At 44.3% G+C, this 25,491-nt stretch overlaps 1 protein-coding gene across 1 annotated transcript in view; it reads left to right on the forward strand.

Moving 5' to 3' along the window:
* rtf1 (RTF1 homolog, Paf1/RNA polymerase II complex component) overlaps window positions 1–25,491 on the forward strand; it is a 76,639-nt gene that overhangs the window by 41,616 nt on the left and 9,532 nt on the right. The window contains exons 8-14 of the mRNA XM_043698511.1: window positions 164–299; window positions 3,856–4,033; window positions 6,072–6,154; window positions 9,946–10,033; window positions 10,350–10,457; window positions 11,507–11,584; window positions 15,709–15,830. Of these exons, the coding sequence (XP_043554446.1) occupies window positions 164–299; window positions 3,856–4,033; window positions 6,072–6,154; window positions 9,946–10,033; window positions 10,350–10,457; window positions 11,507–11,584; window positions 15,709–15,830 (793 nt within the window). The remainder of the gene's footprint in view (window positions 1–163; window positions 300–3,855; window positions 4,034–6,071; window positions 6,155–9,945; window positions 10,034–10,349; window positions 10,458–11,506; window positions 11,585–15,708; window positions 15,831–25,491) is intronic.

Here is a 25,491-nt window from a genome sequence, read left to right on the forward strand (position 1 = left end):
TCTTGGCAGCCTTGAACCTGTGACCAAGTATTCAAGAGAGCAGAAGGGAAAATGTCATGACTTGGGTGGCACAATTGAGCATTAGGAAAGGAAGTTGTTTTTCATTGTTTTCATGCAGTAAAACTCAATGAGCTTGGGGTTTGATCTGTCTTGTTTATTTCAGCTGAATTATTGGCCAGGAAACAGCCTCTAAAAGCCAGTGAGGTTTATTCTGATGATGAGGAGGAGGAGGAGGAAGAGCAGTCAAGTGTGAAGAGTGATCGATCATCTAGGTCATCATCTTCTGACGAAGAGGAAGAGTAAGTTCTTAATGTGATTGTGACCTACCTGCAGTGAACATCTTTGGCTAACTAGGATCTTAATTTGAATTATTGTGGCTTGTTATATTCCTGTTAACACAAATACATTTCAGGGCATGTTTCACTGCTGTGTAATATTGAACAGCAGATGGAATAAAACTTTACCTTACGCCTGAAGTGTTGGAGTAGAAGGGCATGTAATCTAATGGTTTAAGGGTCAGTTGTATGGCCGAGTCTGATCTGCTGACACATGACTCGGAGTCATAGAGATGTACAGCATGGCAACAGACCCTTTGGTCCAACTCGTCCATGCCGACCAGATATCCCAACCCAATCTCAATCCCACCTACCAGCACCCGGCCCATAACCCTCTAAACCCTTCCTATTCATATACCTATCCAAATGCCTCTTAAATGTTGCAATTGTATCAGCCTCCACTACCTCCTCTGGCAGCTCATTCCATACACGTACCATCCTTTGCGTGAAAAAGTTGGCCCTTACGTCTCTTTTATATCTTTTACCCCCACCCTAAACTATGCTCTCTAGTTCTAGAGTCCCTGACCCCCGGGAAAAGACTTTGTCTATTTACCCTATCCATGCCCCTCATAATTTTGTAACCCTCTATAAGGTCACCCCTTAGCCTCTGACACTCCAGGGAAAACAGCCCCAGCCTGTTCAGCCTCTCCTTATAGCTCAAATCCTCCATCCTTGGCAACATCCTCGTAAATCTTTTCTGAACCCTTTCACGTTTCACAACATCTTTCTGATAGGAAGGACACCAGAATTGCACGCAATATTCCAACAGTGGCCTAACCAATGTCCTGTACAGCCGCAACATGACCTCCCAACACCTGTACTCAATACTCTGACTAAACACCTTCCTGTCTACCTGCAACTCCACTTTCAAGGAGCTATGAACCTGCACCCCAAGGTCTCTTTGTTCAGCAACACTCCCTAGGACCTTACCATAAAGTGTATAAGTCCTGCAAAGATTTGCTTTCCCAAAATGCAGCACCTTTCATTTATCTAAATTAAACTCCATCTACCATTTCTCAGCCCATTGGCCCATCTGATCAAGATCCTGTTGTAATCTGAGATAACCACCTTTGCTGTCCACTACACCTCCAATTTTGGTGTCACCTGCAAACTTACTAACTATATCTCTAATGCTCACATCCAAATCATTTATATAAATTATGAAAAGTAGAGGACCCAGCACCGATCCTTGTTGCACTCTACTGGTCACAGGCCTCCAGTCTGAAAAACAACCCTCCAGCACCACCCTCGTCTTCTCCTTTGAACCAGTTCTGTATCCAAATGGCTAGTTCTCTCTGTACTCTGAGAGATTGAAACTTGCGAACCAGTCTCCCGTGGGGAACCTTGTCGAGCGCCTTACTGAAGTCCATATAGATCACATTTGCCCTCATCAATCCTCTTTGTTACGTCTTCAAAAAACTCAATCAAGTTTGTGAGACATGATTTCTCACGCACAAAGCCATGTTGACTATCCCTAATCAGATCTTGCCTTTCCAAATACGTGTACATCCTGTCCCTCAGGATTCCCGCCAACAACCTGCCCACCATCGACGTCAGGCTCACTGGTCTATAATTCCCTGGCTTTGTCCTTACCACCCTTCTTAAACAGTGGCACCACGTTAGCCAACCTCCAGTCTTCTGGACCTCACCTGTGACTATCGATGATACAAATATCTCAGCAACAGGCCAGCAATCACTTCTCTAGCTTCCCACAGAGTTGTAGGGTACACCTGATCAGGTCTGGGGATTTATCCACCTTTATGCATTTCAAGATATCCAGCACTTCCTCCTCTGTAATTGGACATTTTGCAAGACTTCACCATCTATTTCCCTACAGTCTATATCTTCCATATCCTTTTCCATGGTAAATACTGATGCAAAATACACGTTTAGTATCTCTCCTATTTTCTGCGGCTCAACACAAAGGCTGCCTTGCTGATCTTTGAGGGGCCCTATTCTCTCACAAGTTACCCTTTTGTCCTTAATGTATTTGTAAAAGCCCTTTGGATTCTCCTTAATTCTATTTACCAAAGCTATCTCATGTCCTCTTTTTGCCCTCCTGATTTCCCTCTTAAGTATACTCCTACTTCGTTTATACTCTTCTAAGGATTCACTCGATCTAACCTTACATATGCTTCCTTCTTTTTCTTAGCCAAACCCTCAATTTCTTTAGTCATCTAGCATTCCCTATACCAACCAGCCTTTCCTTTCACCCTGACAGGAATATACTTTCACTGGATTCTCACATTCTCATTTCTGAAGGCTTCCCATTTTCCAGCCATCTCTTTAACTGTGAACATCTGCCCCCAATCAGCTTTTGAAAGTTCTTGCCTAATACCGTCAAAATTGGCCTTTCTCCAATTTAGAACTTCAAGTTTTAGATCTGGTCTGTCCTTTTCCATTGCTATTTTAAATCTAACTGAATTATGGACTCAATAGTTGTGTGCAAGATACCTCTTATATAAGTAGCCTATGGACTTGACAGAGTGAAAATTTGAGTGGTGGGTGTACACACTGCTGAATGTTTTGCTGGGGTCAGATGGATGAAAATTGAAAAGCTGTCATTGAAGAAACCATAGGTTTACCGAGAATGTATATTGATAGAAGAGGAAGTATGAAGTTTGGAAATTGCGTGAGACCCGAGAAAGACATTTTTCAGGGTTGTTGGAGAGAGTTAATTGTTTGATAATTAATTGTCTACAGTTAAGACCATGAGAGGTGAGGAGGTGCATGTGCTGATGGGAAAGTTTTCATGTAGTGGCTGGGCAGTGAATTTCGATGAGATAGCTAGGGGAGCAGAGATGGAATTAATCGAAGGAGAGTTGTTGCTCAGTGCTGTGCATTGTGGAGGGTTTCTTGAGTTGAGGCTGACATAAAAGAGCATTGAGAGAAGTGGAACAGATTTAGATGTTTAGAGGTGGAAGTATTAGAGAAGTAGGGAAAGTGACCAGTGTGAGACTTGATGTTTGGTGCTACTCTCCCACCATGGATGTTTGGGTGACAATGCTACAATAAAGACTATAATTAGTTAAGCTTCACCCCGCGTTTGCTGTAAGGCTGGGGGTTGTAAGTGCATTGTTCACATGGGAGTCAGCACTTGTTAACTTCCAAGCAGTGCAAGATGGCAGTGTTTGTGGGATGAGAAGAGAAGGGATTAGGAGTGAGAGGAGGATGTTCCCTCTAGAGACAGTGAATACCAGTGTTCCTAATGAATAGGGTGTTAATCCTGTGCCAGGAGAGTAGGAAGAAAGTGTTTGAGTAACACTTCTATTTAAAAAATGCAACTTCCAGGAGGGGTGGTGCGGCTATAGTGAATCTCTTCAGAGTTAATACTGTAGATAGGTAGATCAAGTTCAGTCCCAGAGGCCTGATCTAGAGTGGACAGCAATGGGAACAGGACACCTCGCTAATACTGCGGAGATTGACGATGGTGTGGTGTTGTGATGCTTGCTATGTCAGATACTGATATCAAGATTTCAGTACATTGTTGCTAAAATTAACTTCATTTGCATTGGTACAGAAAAGAGGAAGTTCCAGCCAAGTCGCTGCCGGTCACTTTACCAGAGGAACTCAACAAAATCAGGCTTTCACGCTATAAGCTGGAGCGATGGTGTCACATGCCCTTCTTTTCCAAGACAGCAGTTGGTTGCTTTGTTCGCATTGGCATTGGAAACAGTAATGGCAAGCCGGTATACAGAGTAAGTATCATCTGGTGTATTTGATCAATGTGAAGCTATGATGGAGAAGGAGAAAGTGAGGACTGCAGATGCTGGAGATCAGAGCTGAAAAATGTATTGCTGGAAAAGCGCAGCAGTTCAGGCAGCATCAAAGGAGCAGGAGAATCGACGTTTCGGGCATAAGCCCTTCTCCAGGAAGGCTATGATGGAGAAGGTCAGCATGAGACTGAGACCATAAGATATAGTAGCAGAATTAATCCATTTAGCCCATTGAATCTGTTCCACCATTTGATCATGGCTGATATGGTTCTCAACTCCCCCTCTCCTGCCTTCTCCCCATGACCTTTGATCTCCTTACTATGAGGAACCTATCTATCTATCTCTCAAATACTCAATGACTTGACCTCCAAGCCATCTGTGGTTATAAGTTCTACAGATTCACCACCTCTGGCTGAATAAATTCCTCAACTCCATTCTAAAGGGTAATCCATTCACCCTGAAGATGTGCCCTTGTGTCCCAGTGTCTCCTGCTAATGGGAACATCTTCTAACGTCCATTCTATCCAGACCCTCAGTATTCTGTAAGTTTCAATCAGATCCCCTCCTCATCCTTCTAAACTCCATCAAGATCCCTCCCATTCCACCATGGACATGCAGGTCTGGGGCCACCTCCATGGCCAAACCCTAACCATCCGATGCCTGGAGGAAGAATGCCTCGTCTTCCACCTTGGGACCCTCCAACCACACGGGGTCAATATCGATTCCACCATTTCCCATTTCCACCCCCAATCTTATCGCAGTCCCAACTTTGCACCGCCCTCTTGAACAATCCTATCTGTCAATCTTCCTTCCCACCTATCTGCTCCACCCTCCTCTCTGACCTATCACTTCCCCCCCCATCTTCACCTACGTATCGCATTCCCAGCTACCTTTTCCCTAGCCCCACCTTCCTCCCATTTATCTCTCAGCCTCCTTGACCCACAAGCCTCACTCCTGATTAAGGGCTTATGCCCGAAATGTCGACTGTCCTGCTCCTCAGATGCTGCGTGACTGGTTGTGCCTTTCCAGTACCACACTTTTCGACCAAGACCAGAGTCCTCAACCGCGCCTTATGACAAGCCCTTCATTCTTGTAAACCTCTGCTGGACCCACTCCAAGATCAGCGCATCCTTCCTTAGATATGGGCCCCAAAACTGTATTCCAAATGCAGTCTGACCAGACCTTTGTACAGCCTCAGTGGTACATTCTTGCTGTTGTATTCTGGCCTAATTGAAATGATTGCAAACATTGCATTTGCCTTCCTATCTGCAAGACAATCTTTGAATACGAACTAGTACTCCAGTGGCCCTTTTCAGATTTCCAGAGCCTGTCCCTATTTAGAAAATAGTCTGTCTCTATTCTTCCTACCAAAGTGCATAAACCTGCACTTACCCACGTTGTATTCCATCTGTCACTACTTTGCCCACTCTCTTAGCCTGTCCAAGCCTTTCTACAAGTATTCCTGAAGAAGGGCTTATGCCTGAAACGTCGATTCTCCTGTTTCCTGGATGCTGCCTGACCTGCTGCGCTTTTCCAAAAACACATTTGCAGCTCAAGTCTTTCTACAGCCTCTTTGCTTCAATTATTTGTCCATTCACCTATCTTTGTCATCTGCAACCTTAGCAATGTCCTTAGTTCCTTCCTGCAGATCATTGATGTATGAGGCTGTGACAGATATTTAAAGTCAATGTGTGTCTCCATTCCATTCATATTTTGTTGAAAGTTTCTCTGAATTTCCCATCTTGGCTTTAAACAACACTGCACACTTTTTTGCCAGCATTATCGTTTGACTGTAAACCAGTTTCAATGCACCGTGTCTGCATTAGCCTATTCTCTGCAACTGACAAATACACCTTTAATGTTCCTGACAGGCTTTTAATATTGATTAGCTTGGTTCACTACTTCTACTGTTGTCCATCCTGATTGCCCTGTACTGTATGAGTATTGGTTTTACCATTAGTAGTCCCAGCACGAAAAAAGTGTGCATGTGGCTCATTGAAAATATCTCTGCCTACTCACAGGTCGCAGAAATCACTGGTGTTGTAGAAACTGGAAAGGTCTACCAGTTGGGCAGCTCAAGAACAAACAAAGGCCTGCAGTTACGGTAGGTTCAAAGGAAATGACAAGAATTGAAACTAAGGTTTTCTGAGTCGAGGGGTTGTTGTCCAGTTTCTCCCACTGTTCCCATGTTTTTACGAGGTGTTGTCTGGTCTGCAATATTTCATGTGATTGCAGTGGGGCAGTCTTTCAAAGATTGTACCTTTTGTAGGCTGTGATTTCAGTTGAAATTAACTGATCTGCTAGAAATTCCTAATTGTAATATCCTGTATTCCTTAGCAGTCAGTGGGAAGGAAAAATGCCCCCCTCTATGTTGAACACATTTTATTCTGGCAGCTTCTTTCTTTAGCTTCTGCCTTTGTTTGTACTCTTGAACTTAATAGATGCTTTATGTGGAACCAACCCTGTGATCCAGCACTTGAATAACCACTCATCAGAACTCTGCCAATGTGGTGGTTACCAGTGTGGCTTGAAACATATTTGGCATTTCAGTGTAACTGAATCCTGTACTTAGCAAAAGCCAGCACGGAATCTTTCCTGCTAGAATCAAACATTGTTGAAATTGAGGTTCGTAAGATGTTTAAAGGAGCTGATAAGATAGAGGGAGTAATTAATTTATGTGATCAGGCATAATCATAATATGCTGTTGGAGGTGCAATATCTGGAAGGGCTTCTTCACATAAGGGATAGCAGAAATCTAGATTTTACTGTCCCGTATGAACTTGTGCTCAGACAGACTTGAGTCTGTGTAACAGTTAAATATTTCTAAATGGGTTATAGCTTGTTAGATAAAAATCTGTTTAGAAATGTGCAACCATGGCAGATAATGCAGTTTAGATATGAACCAGCCCACAATCTAACTGAATAATGGGCTAGGTGGTCGTCTCCTGTTTGAGAAATTAGGGCAAGTTGGTCTGACTTCCATCTAATTATCTCCAGGTTAAAGGAAATAAGTGCAATGCCAATTAAATGACCAGGGACGTAACTGGAAAGGCTCTTGTGGTGCGCTGGTAGTGTTGAGAAAGTCTGCATTTCATGCCCCGCCTGCCCAGACACTCTCATAGCGAATCTATCAATATTGATCAGAACCAACCCAGTGACTAATTGGACTGCTGGATGTTGGTGTATTGATTCCTACAACATAAATATGATTGCAGCATTAGATCCAGCGATTCTTGGTCTGGAAGTTCCTATAAATACTTCGCTGAGTTCAGCCAATTTCTTAGCGTTCAGTCTCAATGAATGATTGGAGTTTTTCTCATGTAATCTATATAGGGTGAATTGGCCATGCTAAATTGCCCGTAGTGTTAGGTAAGGGGTAAATGTAGGGGTCTGGGTGGGTTATGCTTCGGCGGGTCGGTGTGGACTTGTTGGGCCGAAGGGCCTGTTTCCACACTGTAATGTAATGTAATCTAATCTAATAACTAAAGTTAGATACATTACAATTCATTCTTTTAATATCAGACTAAACTGGAAGATGGTGAAACATTTTAGTCAAATTATCCGTCACCACCTAATGGCTAGCGTTTTTGCTGGGGATTCTGTTTGAAACTTTCAGCCCTGTCTTTATCACTTGAACCCTCAGATATATTGATATTATTCTCTTCATTCTTTACTGCCTGTGGTACATTCTTTGGTTATTTTCCCTTCTTGAGACCCTCTTGTTGACTTAGAGTAATAAAGCTGGACAGCATGGAAATAGACCCTTCTGCCTGTCTTGTCCATGCTGACCGGATATCCTAAATTAATCTAGCATTTCACCATATCCCTCTAAGCCCTTCCTATTCATGTACCCATCCAGATGCCTTTTAAATGTTGTAATTATACCAGCCTCCACCACTTCCTTTGGCAGTTCATTCCATACACCCACCTTGCTCTGCATAAAAGGGTTCCATCCCAGGTCCCTTTCAAATCTTGCCCCTCTAGTTTTTGGCTCCCCTACTCTGGGGAAAGACCTTGTCTATTTACCCTATCCATACCCCTCATGATTTTATAAACCACTATATGGTCACCCCTCAGCCTCCAACGCTATAGGGAAAATAGCTCCAGCTTATTCAGCTGCTCCCTATAGCACAAGCCCTCCAATCCTGGTAACATGCTTGTAAATCTTTTCTGAGCCCTTTCAAATTTCACAACATCCTTCCTATAGCAGGGAGACATATTCCAAAAGTGGCCTAATCAATGTCCTGTAAAGCTGCACCATGACCTTGCAACTCCCGCACTCAATGCATTGACCAGTAAAGGCAAGCATGCCAAATGCTGCTTTCACTATCCTGTCTACCTGCGACTCCACTTTCAAGGAACTATGAACCTGTACTCCAAGGTCTCTTTGTTCAGCAACACTCCCCAGGACCTTACCATTAAGTGTATAAGTCCTGCTAAGATTTGCCTTTTCAAAATACAGCACCTCACATTTATCTAAAATAAACTCCATCTGTCACTCATTGGCCCATCTGATTAAGGTCCCATTGTACTTTGAGGTAAAATTCTTTGCTGTTCATTGCGTTACTAATTTTGATGCCATCTGCAAATTTACTAACTATGCTTCCAATCTTTACATCCACATCGTTTATATAAATGATGAAAAGCAGTAGACCCAGCACTGATCCTTTCAGACAGGACTCCAGTCTGAAACGCAACCCTCTACCACTACCCTCTGTCTCCTACCTTTGAGCCACTTCTGTATCCAAATGGCTGCTTCTCCCTCTATTCCATATAGAGTCATAGAGTCACAGCACAGAAACAGACCCTTTGGTCCAACCTGTTCATGCTGACCAGAAATCCCAACCTATTCTAGTCCCACTTGCCAGCACCCAGCCCATATCCTTCCAAACCCTTCCTATTCAAATATCCATTCACATGCCTGTTAAATGTTGCAATTGTACCAGCCTCTGCCACTTTTCTTCTGGCAGCTCATTCCATGCATGCACCACCATCTGTGTGGAAAACGTTGGCCCTTAGGTCCCTTTTATATCTTTCCCCTCTCACCCTAAACCTATGCCCTCTAGTTCTGGACTCCCCCACCCCAGGGAAAAGACTTTGTCTATTTATCCTATCCATGTCCCTCATGATTTAATAAAACTCTATAAGGTCACCCCTCAGCTTCCAATGCTCCAGAGAAAACAGCCCCAGACTATTCAGCCCCTCCCATTAGCTCAAATCCTCCATCTCTGGCAAGATCCTTGTAAATCTTTTCTGAACCCTTTCAGGTTTCACAACATCCTTCCAATAGGAAGGAGACCAGAATTGCTTTGTTAACCACTGGTCTTCCATTTGGTATGCTGATAAATAGGTTATTTCATTAAATTTCTTTTTAACTAAATCTTACCGCCAATGGCTTGCATGGTATAGGAACACAAAGAGCACTTTTTTTTATCGAAAACGTGCTCTTCAGTTTCCTTGTTTTTAATCATCTGTTGAGAAATTATAAGATGTTCTTGAGCAACCTTTGTCAGATTGAACTTCTCTGGGTAATACATATCTGGTGGAAAATTGAATTGACCCTTCAATTATCATCTGGGTGTAGCAATCTTGAAGGGATAGGATGGGAATCTCAGACCAATCCAGTGCAAAAATATTGACGTTCTATTTTGACCTATACAATGCTCACAATCTTACTAAAAGGTTTCATCAAGCAGATATTGAGATCCATGGAGCTGGTTAAATTAACATCTGGGCTTTCCCAGCCATTTGATAAGCGGCGTGTCTTGCAGAAGTCAGTCACGTTGGTTTCAGTACTTCCCAGATCAATTGCAAGCAGCAGTGAAGGGTGCAAGTCTTATTTTCCGTCCAGTTTTCCCTCTAATTACAGAAGTGTGATTTTTTTTTTCCCTCTAGACATGGGTCAGATGAGCGGGTGTTTCGTCTTGAGTTTGTGTCAAACCAAGAGTTCACAGAAACGGAGTTTATGAAATGGAGGGAAACGGTGAGTTCTGTGGTGGGGTGGGGTTTGTTCACTTCAGTTTTATGTGTCTAATCTTGAGAGGCACTGTGGCAGCTAGTTAACTGCAAAGCTGATGTCTTCATCTGACCAATTCCTCTGCTACTTGACGGATTTCCATGTTGAATACAATCAGATAGGGGTCCCTGCTGTCAAAGCTTTGGGAAGCTCCCAAGATAATAGTGGTGCATGGTTTGCAGCCCTGCTTATGGCTTGGAACAGTGAGGAGGATTTGTGGTTCAGCGTCGCAGTAGGACCAGACTGTCATTGAGCTTCCTTAACTTGATTCCCATTATTACAGATAATGATGGGAGGAATGCAGTTACCAACCATGGATGAAGTTAACAAGAAGGAACAGCAGATCAAACAGGCACTGGAGTATAAATTCAATGACCGTGACATTGAAGAGGTATGTGCTGGATCAAAAGCCAACTGGTTGGACAAAGTTGCCAACATGTCTTTTTCCCTCTCTCTAATATCGCTTAATTTCTTGATTTTTTTTCTCTGTCTGATCAACCTCTTTAGAGATTCTATTATACACCTTTTGGAGGAGGTGTGAGTTGAACCTAGACTTCCTGGTCCGGAGGTAGGGATACTACCACTGTGCCACAGAAACCCCTGCTTAGTTTGTTTTGTGGTTTAACATATTTCATTCAGGTGAAGTTCAAACTTTATCTCTATCCAGGTAGGAGAAAGGCGCTTACTAATTCGTGGGTCACTTTTGACAAACTTCCAGCAGAGCACACTGTCAACCTAGTGTCTGACCTTGTTCCACATCATACACCAACCATTCTGCAGCTTGTACATTAGAAAATATAATGCCAGAATTGGGGCATTTTCATTCTGTGGGTCAGAGTGATTCAGATCAACTTTGTCCATATAACAAGCTTATATGTCATGTCTATCATACTGTGACTAATTCAACTCTGATTCAAAAGGTGACTGATTAGTATTTAACAGTTTTTTTTGGGGGGGGGGCGGGGTTGCGGGCTCAATAGATTTGTACTTCATAAAAATGATGCATTTTTTTCTTCCTGTCTAATCATTACGGTAAATGGGCTACTTTATATCAAATGGCCAATGCAGCAATATATTATTTGACTATGTTATGAATGGAAGTCAGATTAAAATGAGTTATTGCACTTGAACCACATCTATGGTAAACATCAAGTTTAAATTAGGTCTTGAACACCAGGGGTTTTCAGGAGTCTCTTCCTCAGTACCAGTATGGCTGGTGACTTTGCAAATGGAAGTGTCACAGCAATGCAAATAATGGTTTTCAGGAGTTTGGTGTTCTCTGATATTACTTTGGAGGTTTGGGTAATATTGTACAGAATCACTTGAAGCTTCAGCTGATACACTGCTCTCTAAGTATACAGAAGCCTTCTCTTCAAACTGATCACTGAGATCATGTTCATGTTGTTGCCCTTGTTGAGCCACTTTGTCTTGTCCTTGCAGATTGTGAAAGAAAAGGACCGATTCAGGAAAGCTCCTTCCAATTACGCTATGAAAAAGACGCAGCTTATGAAAGAAAAAGTGAGTGACAATATCCAAATGAAGATTTGTATACATTTGTTTTTTTGTACATTGGCCAAGGGGAGGGAAAATGTTTCAGGGGGGCATAAGCCAAAATCCAGATTGGTGTTTCAGCTGGAGAGGTTTGATTAGATTAGATTACTTACAGAGTGGAAACAGGCCCTTCGGCCCAACAAGTCCACACTGCCCCGCCGAAGCACAACCCACCCATACCCCTACATTTACCCCTTTCGCTAACACTACGGGCAATTTAGCATGGCCAATTCACCTGACCTGCACATCTTTGGACTGTGGGAGGAAACCAGAGCACCCGGGGGAAACCCACGCAGACACGGGGAGAACGTGCAAACTCCACACAGTCAGTCGCCTGAGGCGGGAATTGAACCCGAGTCTCTGGCGCTGTGAGGCAGCAGTGCTAACTACTGTGCCACCCACACGGTGCTTAGCCTGAGAGGAGAATAAGGCTAACAAGGTCAACATAAGGGAATAAATTGTTTTTAAAAAAAAATTTAAAATCTTTGTGTGGAGGTGGAAAACTCTGCAGATTAGGGTTTAAGGAGTGGAAAAGAGATACAGGCCTTCCAAGCCAAGTATTGTTATCAGGTATATTGAGGTTAGGTGCTGTGCTAATTGCAGTGGGTACACAAATAATTTAGTCTTAATTTTGAAGTAATACAGTACCTTTCTATTTTTAGATTTCCGTTATAAATTCCTACTTTCTAACGTGTATTCATTATCCATACCTATATTACAGTGCATTACATTTAAAGCCTGTTTTTAATCTGTGCAGCTCACCCCTACCTGTTTTTACACCATCTTCTAATCTCTCACCACTTCCTACTTTGCTGTCTTGATTGTGTCCTTACTTTTCTTCTCTGGAACTCGCTCCTAAAACCTGCATTATTTCCGTTTCTTTCTCATCTTTTCATAGCCCATCTTTCTAACCTGATATTCCAGTCCTGTCTTGATTTCTTGCCCTTTGGCTTTCAGAAGAGAAAGCGAGGACTGCAGATGCTGGAGATCAGAGTCGTGAGTGTGGTGCTGGAAAAGCACAGCAGGTCAGGCAGCATCCGAAGAGCAGGAGAGTCGAAATTTCGGGCGTGAGCTCTTCATTAGGAATGAGGCTTGTGGCCTGGAGGCTGAGAGATAAATGGGAGGGCGTGGAGTTGGGGGAAAGGTAGCTGGGAATGCGATAGGTAGATGAAGGTGGAGGAGAACGTGATAGATCAGAGAGGATGGTGGAATGGATAGATGAAAAAGGTGATGGCAGGTCAAGAGGGCGGTGCCGAGTTCTAGGCTTGGGACTGGGATAATGTTGGGGGAGGGGAAATAAGGAAACTGGTGAAATCCACATTGATCCCTTGTGGTTGCAAGGTCCCAAGACGAAATATGAGGCCATCTTCCTCCAGGTGTCAGGTGATAAGGGTTTGTTGATAGAGGAGGCCCAGGACCTGTATGTCCTTGGCAGAGTGGGAGGGGGAGTTGAAGTGTTCAGCCACGGAGCAGTAGGGTTGGCAGATGTCCCAGAGATGTTCTCTGAAATGATTCGCAAGTTGGACTCCTGTCTCCCCGATGTAGAGGAGACCACATCAGGTGCAACGGATACAGTAGATGACATTGATGGAGGTACAGGTAATTTCTGTCGGATGTGGAAGGATCCTTGGGCGACTTGGACTCAGGTGACGGGAGTGGTGTGGGTGCAGGTTTTGCACTTCCTGTGCCAGGAGTGGGGTGTGGGCTGGTGGGGGGGCATGGATCTGACGAAGGACTCGCAGAGGGAATGGTCTCTCCGGATGCCAACTTGCGGATCGTTTCAGAGAACGCCTCGAGGACAGCTGCCCCAACCAACCCTACCGCCCCATGGCTTAATACTTCAACTCCCTCTTCCACTCCGCCAAGGAAATACGGTCACCTGGGCCACCTCTATCAGCAAACCTTTCCCACCCGACATCTGGAAGAAGGATGTCTCATCTTCCGCCTTGGGACCCTGCAACCACACGGGATCAATGTGGGTTTCACCAGTTTCCTCATTCTCCACCTCCCCCCTACGTTATCCCAGTCCCAAGCCTCCGACTCTGCACCGCCCTCCTGACCTGCCCATCACCTTTTTCATCTATCTGCTCAACCCACCTCTCCGACTTATCACATTCTCTCACACCTTCACCTACCTATCGCATTCTCAGCTACCTTGCTCTCCCTCCCCCCCCCCTCCCCCCAAAACCACTTATTTATCTTTCAGTCCTCCCGGCCCACAAGCCTTATTCCTGATGAAGGGTTCATGCCCGAAACCTCGATTCTCCTGCTCCTCAGATACTGCCTGATCTGCTGTGCTTTTCCAGTGCCATGCTCTCGACCCTTTGGCTTTTGTCCCCACTCCCCTGAAACTTCTACCTGTGCAGGACATTTTGAAAATGGAAGTTGTCATTTTGCATTAAGTCTGTGAAGTTTCTGTATTGGCAGAGTCTGTAACAAATGAACACTATTTAAAACTCATGAAATGATGGCCCCTCCCCCCTCTATCCCTTCACATTTTGGATGACAAACTGATTTAGCTGGAGGCTGAACTGTACTTAATGAGGGGTGAACGGAGTAGCTTCAATACTCCCATGTAAAAGTTGTGTTGGTAGCGGAGGTTTCTATCAAGATTCGCTGCATGTCAGGTGGCTTGTGAGAGGTTCTCTTTCTTTTTTATGGCCTGCTTTTGTGTGTTGCCACATCCCGTTAGTACTGTCTCACTGGTTCTGGGTAAGCTGCATATACTTATGTACAGGAAACCACCAAGCACTGCAGCCAGGCTTTCTCAAAGGTATTTCTAAATCCGAAACCCTTGCCTCTCCATGTTCTATCTCTGCCCAAGATTGTGGCTCCTCATTACTAAGGAGTCCAAACCTCTGTCACAGATGTTCTGCAGTTTCATACATCTGCCCACTGCTTACAGGTACTACTCCCTGTGTTAGATACTTGCGTATAACTTCCTGGGGGTGGACACTGGAGATGGGGGCCAGTTGGAAAGTAATGCAAAGAAAATAAAAGATAGTCTTAACCTCTATTGTTAACCTCTATTGGTGGATTGGCTGTGCTATTGTTGCTATCTTTAAACTTTTATCCTGATATTTTGGAAAAAACTATTTTTTTTCTAAGTTGTACGTGACAGCCAAGACGTATCAACACTATCAGTGACTCAAGCTGAAGGGCCGAATACAAACCTATTAAATCAGGTCAAATCATGGGAGATGAGCTGTTTGGGAAACTGGCCAAGGAAATGGGCTGTTCCAGTCCAAAATATATTTGTGTTATACCGTTTTTGTTGGAAAACAGCTGTCTGAGACTCATCTCCTTATGACAAGTTCAGTTTGTCGAATGGAATTCTTAAATTCCAATGAGCTTAATAAACAAGCTTTATCTGCAAGGAATGTCAACAAAATCCAAAAACACACTGCAGTCAGGTCAGTTAGAACATAGAACATAGAAGAATACAGCGCAGTACAGGCCCTTCGGCCCTCGATGTTGCGCCGATCCAAGCCCACCAACCTACACTAGCCCACTATCCCCCACTATCCTTGCAGTTGTACTGCAAGAAAGTTCCCAATTTGTAGATTTTGGGATTTGTTCAAGTTCATTCAATCCCTGGAAAGGTTGTCAAATTGCAAAGAATTATCAGTTCTTAAAAACTAATGTTTCCGTTCCTTTCACTGCAGATGTTAGTTTAAATGTTTTGCACAGAGTATGTGTTCCCTCAAATAGGGGCATCTCGTGAGCAGCTTGCACATCTACACATCTGTGCAATGTTTTTGTGAAAAACACATAGATGTTCATTTTGGAGCCTAGCTCAAGGGAAGCTGAAGCCAGACTGTTGAAGTGAGCTTGACCTTTGGAGAGGTGAGGGTACAGCCTACCGATCAGCCAACCTCTCACTGTGACCCCCAAGACCTTTGGTTTACCCATCTGATGTTGCTTTGTGCTGTCCTGCCTAGTGTTTTTGGTTGGGTAGCTGTGTGCTACTTTCCTGTCAATTTTAAAGTTCAGCTCTTGTGCTGGGCCTGCCTTTAGCTTGGGTTGTTACAGTGTACTGGTACCCAATATCTTCACTCTAGTAATACCTCATTCCCTCCTTTTCACTTCAGGCAATGGCAGAAGAAGCGGGTGAACCAGATAAAGCACGACAAATCCAGGATCAGCTGAACGAACTAGAAGAACGGGCAGAGGCCCTTGACAGACTTCGCACCAAAAACATCTCTGCCATCAGGTATGCCTTTCATAACTTCAGAATGTCCCAGATGTGCATGGCTATTATGTAGGAAATATGGCTGCTAATATTATACAGCAAGCTGTCTCAAACACATTAAATAAATGACCAGATAATGTTTCAGTAATGCTGAATAAGAAATGTTTGCTAGTTATGGCAAACAGAAGAGACTTCTCCTTTTCAAATACTGTTGTGATCCTTTGCGTTCACCTCAGTAGGTAAAAATAGGGCTGTAGTTTTAATGCATCTTCAATTACAGCACCTCTTAACAGTGCAGCACTCACTCACTGCTGTGGTGTCAGCTAGGTTTGCTTTCTTCTAGTTTGTTCTAGAGATTTGGCAAGACCCAGAGATGATTGCCCATCCCTAATTCTCCTTGGGTTTGTGGTGGTGCTGAGCTGCTGCCTTGAACCAGTGCAGTCCTTGTCGTGAAAAATTCTAAGACTTTAACCCAGCAACAGTGAAGTTCTCAGTTGCTTTGTCTTGGATAGTGTTGAGCCTTAAGTCATAGAGTCAGAGATGTACAGCATGGGAATAGACCCTTCGGTCCAACCCGTCCATGCCGATCAGATATCCCAACCCAATTCTGTCCCACCTGCCAGCACCTCCATATCCCTCCAATCCCTTCCTGTTCATATACCCATCCAAATGCCTCTTAAATGTTGCAATTGTGCCAGTCTCCACCACTTCCTGTGGCAGCTCATTCCAAGCCCGTACCACCCTCTGCGTGAAAAGGGCAACCAGAAGAGACTTCTCCTTTTCAAATAATGTTGTGATCCTGGTTGCCCTTAGGTCTCTTTTATATCTTTCCCCTCTCGCCCCGAGTGCTGGTGAAGCAGGCCAAAAGGTAATATTCTGTCACACTCCTGACATGTGCTTTGGAGGGTATTGCAGACACTTTGGGAGTAAGGAGGTGAGACACTTGCCACAGAATTCAGTCTCACCAGCTGTTGTATCCATAGTATTCATGTAGCTTGTAGAGTTCAGCCGAGGATGTCAACACTTGCAGTGGTAGTGCAAGTGAAAATCAAGGCATAGTGGTTTGAATCTCTGTTGGGGATGGTCATTGTCAGGCACTTATGACAGTGTTAATTGTCGCTTGTCAACCCAAGCCTGAACATTGTAAAGGTGAAGTTTATGCAGGCACAGTCTGCTTCACTAGTTGATGAATTGTGAATGATACTGAACATTGCAATCATCTTAAAATAATCCCCCCCCCAGCTAACCCAAAGATAAAGGGATGATCACTGATGAAGCAGCTAATTCTGGTTGTGCCAAGGACACTGCCCCAAGGAACTTGTGCAGTGATGTCCTTGAGTTTAGATTGTTAGCACAAAGAAGCTGGACATGACTCCAGCCAGTGGAGTATGTTCCCCCTGATTATCATGGATTTCAATTTACCTAGCTGCTTTGATGTCATGTGCAAATAGGCTCCCCTCACCTGATCAAGATTTTGGCACAAGACCCAAACCACAGCCCTTTGAACTCAGTGGAAAGTGTTGGCTGCACTGGGAGAAAATCACTTAGAAACCCAGGTAAATAGTGCGGTGAGGAAGGCATATGGCGTACTGGCTTTTATTGGTAGAGGAATTGAGTTCCGGAGTCCTGAGGTCATGATGCAGTTGTATAAGACTCTGGTGCGGCCGCATCTGGAATATTGTGTGCAGTTTTGGTCGCCATACTATAGGAAGGATGTGGAGGCACTGGAACGGGTGCAGAGGAGGTTTACCAGGATGTTGCCTGGTATGGAAGGAAGATCGTATGAGGAAAGACTGAGACACTTGGGGCTGTTTTCATTAGAGAAAAGAAGGTTTAGGGGTGACTTGATTGAGGTGTACAAGATGATTAGGGGGTTAGATAGGGTTGACAGTGTGAACCTTTTCCCGCGTATGGAGTCGGGTATTACAAGGGGGCATAGCTTTAAATTAAGGGGGGGTAGATATAGGACTGAAGTTAGGGGTAGGTTCTTCACTCAGCGAGTCGTAAGTTCATGGAATGCCCTGCCAGCAGCAGTGGTGGACTCTCCCTCTTTATGGGCATTTAAGCGGGCATTGGATAGGTATATGGAGGATAGTGGGTTAGTATAGGTTAGGTGGGCTTGGATCAGCGCAACATCGAGGGCCAAAGGGCCTGTACTGCGCTGTATTCTTCTATATTCTATATTCTATAAACAAAGTTGTCTTGGGTTTCCAAATACTCTCTGGGCAGCTGAGGCTTATAGAACGATAAAGACTTAGGTTGTATCTCTTTGCCTTTGTTGAGTTAGTAGAACTCCATGCTAAATTTTAGTATAAATCTGTGACTGCTTTCCATGCTGGTCGCTGTCTGCTTTTGCTGGGGAGATCTGTGGAATTGGCAGGAAACTGACAGTAATGTCCTTGCTCAGATTTATTTAACTCGTCAGCTGTCTAATATACTGTTCTGTGACCAAGACTAGCACCATAACATCAGGACAATATATTTAGGATGAAAGGAGAGAATGAATTAGTGTTAAGAATTCAGTCTTTTATATGACTGGTGTTGTATCCAGTTGTCCAGATTATAAATTTCTGTGCCCATTTATATTGGGATTACTTATTTAAAGTTGTCACTTTGATGATTATAATCTCACACTGAGTAGTAGTGCAATCGTTTTAGTCTTATGTAAAATTCTGATGCAGCTGGCTGTTTGGTCCATCATGTTTGTGTTTGAGCTTTGAAAGAGCTTAGCTTCACTGTCTTGCCCAGTAATGCTGCAGCTTGTTTCGTTTCAAGTTCACTTCTGAAAGTTGTTATTGAATCTAGTTCTAACACCCCTACAGCAAATTATGTAATTTGCTTGAATTAAATATCCTCTCATCCCCCAGTTTTTTTTAATCCCCTAACTCCTCGACATGTTTTGGAGAAAAGCTTCTATGTTCCAGCTTCTTAAATTGTCATTTTGTCCAAGTAATCTACAAGGTATATAAGGTATGGATTTTAAAATGGGAATTGAATTGCATCTGTGTGCTCTGATAGAATTATTTCTAGCCTTCTGACCTGATCCTCTATCCCTTTTTCACCATAGATTGCACCTGATCTTGTGTCCTGTGTAAAATGCCATGATATAGGAGATATGTGGACAGGAGGATTTGTGAGATGGTTCGTAAGGAAGAATGTACATGCATGTCTGGGAACAGCAGCTTAAGAGTTAATATTGTAACAGGTGTTCATAGCAGATTCACAGGATTGCATAGTGTGTGCATCATGGCAACAGGTTATTCGACCTAACCAATGCTGGTGTTCGTGTTCCAGTGGAACCTCTGCCCCAATGTTTCTCAGCCAAATCTACCACCATAGCCATCTGCTTTTATCTCTGGTATGTTTGTTTCATTTAGACTTGAATGCATCTGTATGATTCACTTCACCTGTGATCGTGAGTTGCAAATTCTCACCAGATATTTTAAAAATTGTTTGAATTTGCTATGGGATTTCTTGATTGTCTTATACTTGTCTTGTGGACTTTGCTAGGGACATGTTTAAAAAGATTCTTTAACCTTGCAGATTGAATGTCTTCTGAAGGACAATGAGGGTTCTGTGCTGGTAGAGTTAGGCTAGCTGCAAGGTAGGTGGAGAGAATAGAATAAACTGCTTTACCTTGCTTTTGTAGATCTCATGAAAGCATTTAACGCTGACATCAAGGCAAGACTCTGCATGATATTGTAGAAAATTTGGAGTCTACCAAAGTTCCATTGTCGTGAATGAAGTATGAGTTTTTTTTTTAAATTCGGTCGTGGAACGTGGGCATTGCTGGCTGGTCAGCGTTTATTGCCCTCTGTAGTTGCCCTTGAGAAGGTGCTGGTGAGCTGCCTCTTTGAATTCCTGCAGGTAGATTCACAATGCCCATAAAGTTCCGGAACTTTGATCCAGTGACAGTGAAGGAACAGCAATATATTTCAGAGTCAGGGTGATGTATGGCTTGGAAGGGAGCTTACAGGTGGTGCAATTTCTCTGTATCTGCTGCACTTTCACTAGTTGGAAGTGGTCAGGATTTGGAAAGTGTTGTCTAAGGATCTTTGAATTTCTGCAGTACATGTTGTAGATAGGACATACTGCAACTGGTGGTGGAGGGAGTGGATGCTTGTGGTGTCAGTCAAGTGGGCTGCTCTGTCTTGGATGGTGTCAAACTTCTGGAGTGTTGATGCTGCACCCATCCAGACAAGTGGGAGTATTCCATCACACTCTTGAATTGTGCCTTGGAGACAGTGGGTAGGCTTTGGGGAGTTAAGTGAGTTACTCACTACAGTATTCCTGCAGGAGTTGCAAATGGTGCTGAACATTGTGCGATTATTGACAAACATTCCTACTTCTGACCTTATGATGGAGGGAAGTCTCAAATGAAACAGCTGAAGATGGTTGGGCCTAGGACACTACCCTGAGGAACTCTTGCAGAGATATCCTGGAGCTGAAGTGACTGACTTTCAACAACTACAATTATCTTCCGATGTGACAGGTTTGACTACAACTAGTGGAGAATTTGCCCCCGATATCCATTCATTCCAGTTTTACTCGAGCTCTTTGATGCCACATTCAGTTGAATGTGGCCTTGCTGTCAAAGGCTGTCACACTCCCCACACCTCTTGAATTTAGCTCTTTTGTCTCTATTTGTAACAATCCTGTAATGAAGTCAGGAGCTGAGTGGCCCTGGTGGAACCCAAACTGGGCGTCACTACTTGATCACATCTTCCATCACTTCACTGATTAGAATAGACTGATGGGTGGTAATTGGCTGGGTTGGATTTTTCTGCTTTTTGCGTAGAAGGCATATCGAGGCAATGTCTGAGATAGATGTCAGTGATGTAACTGTATTGGAAGAGCTTGGATAGGAGAACAGCACTTTCTGGAGCATATGTCTTTAGTACCATTGCTGGAATGTTGTCAGGCCCCATAGCCTTTACAGTGTTCACTGTCTCCAACTGTGTTTTGGTATCACATGGAGTGAATTGAATTGGCAGAAGTCTGGCATCTGTGATAACTGGAGGAGGCTGAGATGGATCATTCATTCCACACTTAGAATCAGAGTCACGGTGACAGGCCTTTTAGTCCAAACTGGTCCATGCTGACCAAAATGTCCATCAACGCTAACCCTATTTCCCTGCATTTGGCCCATATCCTTCTAAACCTTGCCTATCCATTATTTGTCCAGATACCTTTTTAGATGTTATTATAATGTACCTGCCTCAAACACTTCTTTTAGCGGCTCATTCCATATGTGTACTACCCTCTGTGTAAACAAAAATTCCCCCGCAGGTTCCCTTTATATTCTTTTCCCCCTAACTTAAACTGATACCCTCTAGTCCTGAATTCCCCAATCCTAGTAAAAAGACTGAGTGCGTTAACCCTATCCATGCTTCATGATCTTATAAACCTCTATAAGGGTCCCCCCCTCAGTCTCCTATGCTCTAAAGAAAAATGTCCTAGCTTGTCCAACCTCTCTCATGAACTCAGACCATTGGATCCAGGCAATATTCTTGTAAATTTTGTCTGCACTCTTTCCAGTTTAATAACATCCTTCCTATAGCAAGGTGACCAAAACTGAACATAATACTCCCAAGTGCAAGGTCACCAATGTCCTGTATAACTGCAACATAAATTCCCAATGTCTGCACTCAATGCCCTGACTGAAGGCCAGTGTGCCAAAGCATCCTTCACTATCCTATCTACCTGTGACTCCAATGAACTGTGAACCTGAACTCCAAGGTCCTTCTGTTCCACCAACTTGAGGCCCTACTATTCACCATGAATCTCCTCCCTTGATTTGACTTTCCAAAATGAAAGACCTCACACTTATCTATATTAAACTCCATTTTTCATTTCCCAGCCCACTTCCCCAGCTGATGAAGGACCTGCTGCAATTTCTGATAACGTTCCATGTCCATGATGCCTTTTATTGTAGTGTCATCAGCAAACTTAGTATTCATGCATTGTATATGCTAATCCAAATCATTGATCTAGATAACAAACAGTAACTGGCTCTTCTGGCTGAAGATCACTGTGTATCGTATGCACTGCCTTATCTTCTGTACTGTATTGAGATTATATGCACAGTACTATACAATCAAAGTAAAGAATAAAGTGAAACAGGGAGAAAGTGAGGACTGCAGACGCTGGAGATCAGTTGTTTTTTTTAGATTAGATTAGATTACTTACAGTGTGGAAACAGGCCCTTCGGCCCAACAAGTCCACACCGACCCGCCGAAGCGCAACCCACCCATACCCCTACATTTACCCCTTTAACCTAACACTACGGGCAATTTAGCATGGCCAATTCACCTGACCCGCACATCTTTGGACTGTGGGAGGAAACCGGAGCACCCGGAGGAAACCCACGCAGACACGGGGAGAACGTGCAAACTCCACACAGTCAGTCGCCTGAGTCGGGAATTGAACCCGGGTCTCTGGCGCTGTGAGGCAGCAGTGCTAACCACTGTGCCACCGTGCCGCCCACGTGGTGCTGGAAAATTGCAGCAGGTCAGGCAGCATCCAAGGAGCGGGAGGATCGATGTTTCAGGCATAAGCCCTTCATCAGAAATGAGGCTGGGGGGCTGAGAGATAAATGGGAGGGGGAGTGGGGTTGGGGTTCACGGACAATGAGGTTGGAGGCTGTGGATGGGAGATCCCCAGAGTTAATGAGGTTGTGGATAGTCTGGGAGATGGTTTCGTGATGGGAGATGAGGTCGTGGTCGAGGATGCGATAGGAGGTTTGAGTGTTGGCGCCTGGCTTCAGTGGTGTTAGAGGTCAGTGTGCCAGAGAACCAAACCGCAATCTTCAACCTCATTGTCCGTGAACCCTGCACCACCCAATTCTACCTCCTACCAAAGATTCACAAACCTGACTTCCCTGGTCGACCCATTGTCTCAGTCTGCGCCTGAACTCATCTGTGCCTACCTTGACAACTGTCCTGTCTCTCCACCTACATTCGGGACACCATCCATGCCCTTCACCTCCAAGATTTTTGTTTCCCGGCCCAAATGCTTCATCTTCACAATGGACAACCAGTCCCTGTACACATTGATCTGCCATGGCAAGAGCCTCCAAGTCCTCCGTTACATCCTCATACGGCGAGCCAACCTGTACCCTTCCACCGACACCTTCATCCGCCTGGCTGAACTGGTCCTCGCCCTTAACAACTTCTCCTTCCAATCCTCCCACTTTCTCCAAACCAAAGGGGTAGCCATGGGACCTCCCTCTTTGTCAGGTACATAGAACAGTCCATCTTCCGCAGTTACACCGGCTCCACCCCCAACCTGTTCCTCTGCTATATCGATGACTGTATTGGTGCCAACTCGTGCTCCCACGAGGAGGTTGAACACTTCATCAACTTTACCAACATCTTCTATCCCGACTTCAAATTCACCTGAACCATCTCTGAAACCACCCGCCTCTTCCTGGACCTTTCCATCTCTATCTCTGGCAACCAACTAACCACAGATATCTTCTACAAGCCCACCGACTCTCTGTTACCTGAACTACACCTCCTCCCACCCTACCTCCTGTAAAAACTCCATCCATTATTCCCAGTTCCACCGCCTCCATTGCATCTTTCCCCGGATGACCAATTCCACCTTTAGAAAATCCCAGATGGCCTCGTCCTTCCACAATCGCAATTTCCCTTCCCATGTGGTTGGCGATGCTCTCCAGCGCATCTCCTCCACTTCACACACCACTGCCCTTGAGCCCCACCCCTCCCAATGCAACAAGGACAGAACCAAACCCCGGTCCTCACCTTCCACCCCACCAACTTCCACATACATTGCATCATCCTTTGGCACTTTCGCCACGTCCAAATAGACCCCACCACCAGAGATATAAAATTCCCTCCCCACCCCTATCAGCATTCCAGAGAGACCATTCCTCCCACGATTCCCTCGTCAGGTCCACGTCCCTCACCAGCCTGCACCCACTCCTGGCACCTTTTACCTTCCACCGCAGGAAGTGCAAAACCTGCACCCATGCCCCACAGGATCCTTTCACATCTGACAGAAATTTACCTGTACCTCCACCAATGTCATCTACTGCATCCATTGCACCCGGTGTCATCTCCTCTACATCGGGGAGGCTGGACGTCACTTTGCGGATTGTTTCAGAGAACATCTGTGGGACACCCGCACCCACCAACCCCCACCGCCCGTGGCTGAACACTTCAACTCCCCCTCCCACTACGCCAGGACGTGCAGGTCCTGGGCTGTCGTCTCAGCTAAACCATTACCACCTGCCGCCTCGAGGAAGAAGACCTCAAATTCTGCCATGGGACCCTGAATGTGGATTTCAACAGTTTCCTCATTCCCCCTCTCCGCCCCAACATTATCCCAGTCCAAAGCCTGCAACTCGGCACCACCCTCCTGACCTGTCCATCATCTTTCCTATCTATCCGCTCAACACTCCTCTGACCCATCATGTTGTTCCACACCTTCATCTACCTATCACATTCTCAGCTACTTTTTCCACCAGCCCCCCCCCCCCTCATTTATCTCTTAGCCCCTGGCCCACAAGCCTCATTCCTGATGAAGGGCTTATACCGGAAATGTCGCTTCTCCTGCTCCTCTGATGCTGCCTGACCTGCTGTGCCTTTCCAGCACCCTCTTGACGATAAAAGAAAACAGGACTGCCCTCACCCCTGTTTTATTTGGTATTTTCTTTCACTTGCTGTTGAGTTCTGTGTTCCCTTCCAGATACTTTGTCAGATAGCAAGCCATGTAAGCTGTCCAAACTGAAATAGAAGCTATAAACACAGCACACCCTGATCTAACTCTTGTCACTCATACGAAAATTAAAAAAGAAAATGTTTCTCAACTATTTGTAACTCGCGCTCCCTTTATATAAGCATCAGGAAAATTGGCTCTGGGACAAGGTGTCACATCTGTGACCTAGATCTCACAAAACAATATCTTGCTGGCAGTTTATTAAGGTGCTCCTTTAATCTGATAGCTATTTCTCCTCCTCCCCACCCACCCTGGATTTCTGACATCTGTAAATATTGAAATTGTGTTTTTGATTCTAGAGTTCAGATTGTTAATATAAATTATGAACAGCAGTGGTCTCAGCACCAATTTTTCTGGAACACCATATCGTATCTCTGTCACTCCGAATAACTATCCTTTACTCCACTCCCATTTTGCTACCTTGTACCCTGCCTGACTTCAAGTTCGCCACCTTGTATGGTGATGCCTTGTTGAAGGCTCTTTGGGAACCCTGTTGAAGGCTCTATGGTAAATTTTGTTAATTACCATAGTTTGCTCCGACTCCTCCCTAAAAATTCAGAAAGGTTGGTCAGTCAAGATTTTCCCATGTGAATTTTATGCTAAATATTAATTATTTTATTTCTTCTTGGAGACATGCTTCTATTGTCTCATCTCACTTACAATTGTCACTTTTTTTGTACCATTGCTCTTAATTATCTGAACATCATCTATCCCCGCCTTGGCTATTTGCCAGTCCTCTGGCAGTATGCCCATTTCTAGCAGATTATTAAATAGAAGGAATAATATTCTCAGTTGTCTCTTTCCTGTATGAAATTACTCTGTTTATTTTGTTCACTGCATCCCTTTATATAATTCTAAATATGATCAAATCCTTGTTATCTCAATATTCAGTATGTCTATCTGTTCCATCTCCCTGATAAATATCAAAGCATAACATTTA

Source organism: Chiloscyllium plagiosum, chromosome 10, assembly GCF_004010195.1.
Source record: "Chiloscyllium plagiosum isolate BGI_BamShark_2017 chromosome 10, ASM401019v2, whole genome shotgun sequence".
In the NCBI taxonomy this organism is placed as follows: domain Eukaryota; kingdom Metazoa; phylum Chordata; class Chondrichthyes; order Orectolobiformes; family Hemiscylliidae; genus Chiloscyllium; species Chiloscyllium plagiosum.